General features: G+C 47.4%; 1 protein-coding gene across 1 annotated transcript; it reads right to left on the reverse strand. All coding sequences in view use genetic code 11, as the record gives it.

Annotated features, from left to right (window-relative positions):
- Window positions 1-212: 212 nt before the first annotated feature.
- EGR_07491 (hypothetical protein) lies at window positions 213-3,544 on the reverse strand (the record flags this gene model as incomplete). Its single annotated transcript, XM_024496740.1, has 7 exons — window positions 213-368; window positions 409-495; window positions 1,718-1,778; window positions 1,925-2,410; window positions 3,007-3,152; window positions 3,297-3,360; window positions 3,453-3,544. 7 exons carry the CDS (start codon window positions 3,542-3,544, stop codon window positions 213-215), a joined length of 1,092 nt encoding a protein of 363 aa, XP_024348880.1.
- Between the last annotated feature and the right edge of the window lie 156 nt (window positions 3,545-3,700).

The following is a 3,700-nucleotide window of genomic DNA, read 5'->3' on the forward strand; positions in this document are numbered from 1 at the left end:
GGTTTTGATTTCCTCATTCCACTAGTGTTCAACGCATCGTCAAAGGAGGTTCCAGGAATCAAAGGAATGTGGCTAATGAACTTGGACCCTTGACATGACAACTCATCCATTTTGGAAACCATTTTGAAGGTGATGAGGGAACAGCTTTGCTGCCTCTCATTTACAAGAAAAGAGGTTTTAATGGACGAGATTGTCTCCACCTCCAAGTGAAGTTATTTAGCACTGACAGGTAACCCGAGGACAAACGATTGACCAACAGGCAATAGGAATTGACACTTGACAGAAAAATTTCTCACCTCACTTTGAGGATCCTCGACAGGAGGCGAAAGTTGTGCGTTGCCCTCAGGTTGATAAAAGACTCGCGAGGCCTATAACACATAAAAAAGTGTGAAGGTGGATGCTACTTACGCCCGAAGTGAGTAGCATGTCCACAGGTGCAGGTGATTGCTGCCGAATAACCTTAATTTGATATTCCACTTCAAGCCGAAATTCCCACTGATGTAGTGTGTGATAAAAAGGTGCCTTTTAAGTGGTCATTTTAGCCATCCACGGTCTTCGCCAGTCTGACCACGATGTATCAACACACTAGATGTGGGGTCATTCGCCAAGCCACATGATTTTGCTGCCCTTACTGGCAAAATTTAGCCCTGTCGTATCACAACAATATACCGTTGAAATAAAAAACGACTGTGACATTGTCAATGAGGCAGGATGTTTAGATTTCAATGTAAAAGAGAGAAAAAATAGCAGTGTGGAGATATTTTTGTCCCAATATGACCTGGAGTAAATACCGACATTGCCAAGTGAAATTCTCCCCCACCATGTGGGAGGGGATTCGCAGACACTGATATTCAAACGGTATTGCATCGCTTCTTTATAAAGTCGGTTTATTTACCTGGGGTAGCTTTTATAGCATCTGGTGGGGGAATCAGGAGTTAAGGTTGTCTCAATCAAAAGAAGGGGAGAGGAGAGGGACTGGTTCATGAGTTCAGCCTAATTCAAATTGGAAGGGCTGAAACACCTGGTGAAAGAAAACTTTGTTGTTGAGCTGAATGGGTGGCAACCACACTGCGAGCATCAATTAAAATGTGGAAAGTACATCCATGCGGAATTCCAGGGTCATACCATCCATTCTCCCACCTTTGTTGATTACTTCATTCTGCATCCAACCATCCATCCATCCACCCATCTTGTGGCCATCCATCCAACCATTTATCCTGCATGCATCTCTCAATCCACCCCAGTGTTCGTCGGTCCACTCATCCTGTCGCAGCAATTGACAGGTGTGTTCTTTCACTAAAAACCGGAGTGTATGTGCTGTGGGCCAGTTCATTTGAATCGCTCTGGAATGCAACCCTCAGTGTGAGATGCACCTCGTCGACACCTGAACTTCTCATGCAATTTGGAAAAAGTAGCCCTCTCCTCTGGGCACTGAAACATCTTTCCCCAATCGAGTTGAATGGCGCACTGCGTTGAAGGAGCGACCGAGCTGGAATGCGACGTTTCACTCATGAAACAAAGCGAGCATCAACGCAGTGCATGGACGACCACGCTTTAACACCACTGCCACCGCCGAAATATTTGCAGTAAATGCATCCGAGAAGCACATTTTCGACCTCTTCGTGTCGTGGCACAGACGTTGATGTCAGAACAAGGAAACGGTTCGGTACGACTGAGAGGAGGGCATTGTCTCTCCTGGATGAAGCACGACCCTTACAGGCTGCTTTCCTTCCTCCTCACAGCCCTGAGAGAATGCCTCAGAAGTGGAAATCTCAGCGCTGGTAGAGATGTGAGGCAAACTGTTGCATGAGTGTACAGCAGCACTGCTAAATCTTTCCAGCTGAAGCAACTCTTAATGCTGTGCAGAGTGTGCAAACGTGAAAGTCCAAAAGACTATTTCTGAGTTGAACTTGCCAGATTATACTGCACTGATTCGCCACTTCCAATTGGGAGGGTCGTTTCCATGGGGAAGAAGCAATGTCCACCCTGCAATGAAGTCGCAGCTGTCGCCATCATCGATGACATCATTTCCTGGTGCTGCTGGTGCTGGAAGGCGGCTTCGGCGAAGGACTCGGAGTACTGTTCAGTCGTTGAAGGTGGGTAGCCCAGTAGTCCAGCCCCTGGTGGAACTGGCACCCAAGGCAGTGAAGGTTCCAGTTGGCCCAAAGCCAAACGACGATTGACTTGATCAATCACAGCCAAGTCCTCGTCTTCATCCATGCAGCGAATTTGCAGTCTGGAGGGGAACGGTGACATGAGCATGGAGGTGCGATGATGGAAGTTGTGGAAGGTGGAAGGCGAGTCTTCAGTCTCCGTCGAGGGCAAGTCGGTGGGAGAATCAGACATGGCTTCAGGACTTGGAGGACTGTTGGAAATGGTCAGTTCTGGAGGTGTCAATGTCAGATTTGGCCTGCAAATGAACGCAGGTAAACAAAGTTTGTTAAAATAAGTAACTGAATAAGTACTCCTCAGTCCACAGACTCTACCACCATCATGTTTCCTGTTTGTAGTCACAGAGCCCTTCCACAATGATGTTTTGTTATGGTCGTGGGAGGAAAGGAGGTAGGGAGGTAGACAACTTTCTACCGACAAACCCACACCCATCGTGTGGGAGAATGAGTTGCCTTCCTCTTCGGTGGAGTTTGCTGGCACGAGCCCCAAGCACGTTCACTCCATATGGTTTTCCTTGTATAAATTGTAAGGGCAATCGCCTTGCTAGACAACCGTGGTTGCACCCCGCTACGCAGTAATTCAAGAAGGCACATCATGCTATTTTGGGGCTGGGGAAACAAACAGTCCTCAAAGTTGGACCACTAACAATCCTCTATCGTCGGTTTGTTCAACGGACAGACACGTGCAAACGGTAATATAAAGTGTTGCATAGAACGCGGCACATACATGTGACTTTGGGTCTTAGATTGGATAAGTCGACGCGTCACGTATATGTGACAGTGGCAGAGATATTGTTAATATCGTACCAAAAAACGCGGAAAACGGAAATCTTACGGAGTAGGGTGGCCTGGGGCAGACGGTGGAAGCTGTTCTTGTACGGCAGCTGTGGATGTCTCTGGAAGTCGGGGACAAACATTGGAGAGAGCAGCAACAGCCCTTTTGGAGATCACACTCACCTTGGGCAACCAATCGTGGTAGAGCTGTGAAGGAGAGGTAAAAGCGGTCTCAAAGGCTGGACACTTAAGTGATCCTTGACCAGTTGCTAAAATATGGTATTGCTAAAGTAGTGGAGGCAACTTCATGTCTTGATTTGGATGGCCTTGGTCTCCGTAGGTTTCAGTCACAACTGGGGTGCAGTGACTTCCGTGAACACCAGCTGTCGTGAATAGAACGCAAGCGGCGGTATCTCTGGGAGCATTTTTAACAAGTTTTACCCAGTCTAATGCGAATAACAACACTTTTGTTAGCTGCTGTGGATGTCCGAATTGGCAGAGACTCACCGAACTGCATCACATATCTCATGAATCCAGAGGAGCACCAATGACACCAAAGAATTGGAAAGAGGTGCATCAACAAGAAAATCTGCGCCCATGTTACCGGAAAATGCTGTTTTTGTGTCCTATGTGATGACAATTTTTGTCTGTGAGAGAGGAAAGTAGGGAGGAGGAAATGGGGGGAAACGACTGGATGTGATCACGAAGGGTTCCTCACTGCTTATCAACACTACGTGGACATTCCATCAACTCGG

Source organism: Echinococcus granulosus (genome assembly GCF_000524195.1).
Source record: "Echinococcus granulosus chromosome Unknown EG_S00078, whole genome shotgun sequence".
Classification (NCBI taxonomy): domain Eukaryota; kingdom Metazoa; phylum Platyhelminthes; class Cestoda; order Cyclophyllidea; family Taeniidae; genus Echinococcus; species Echinococcus granulosus.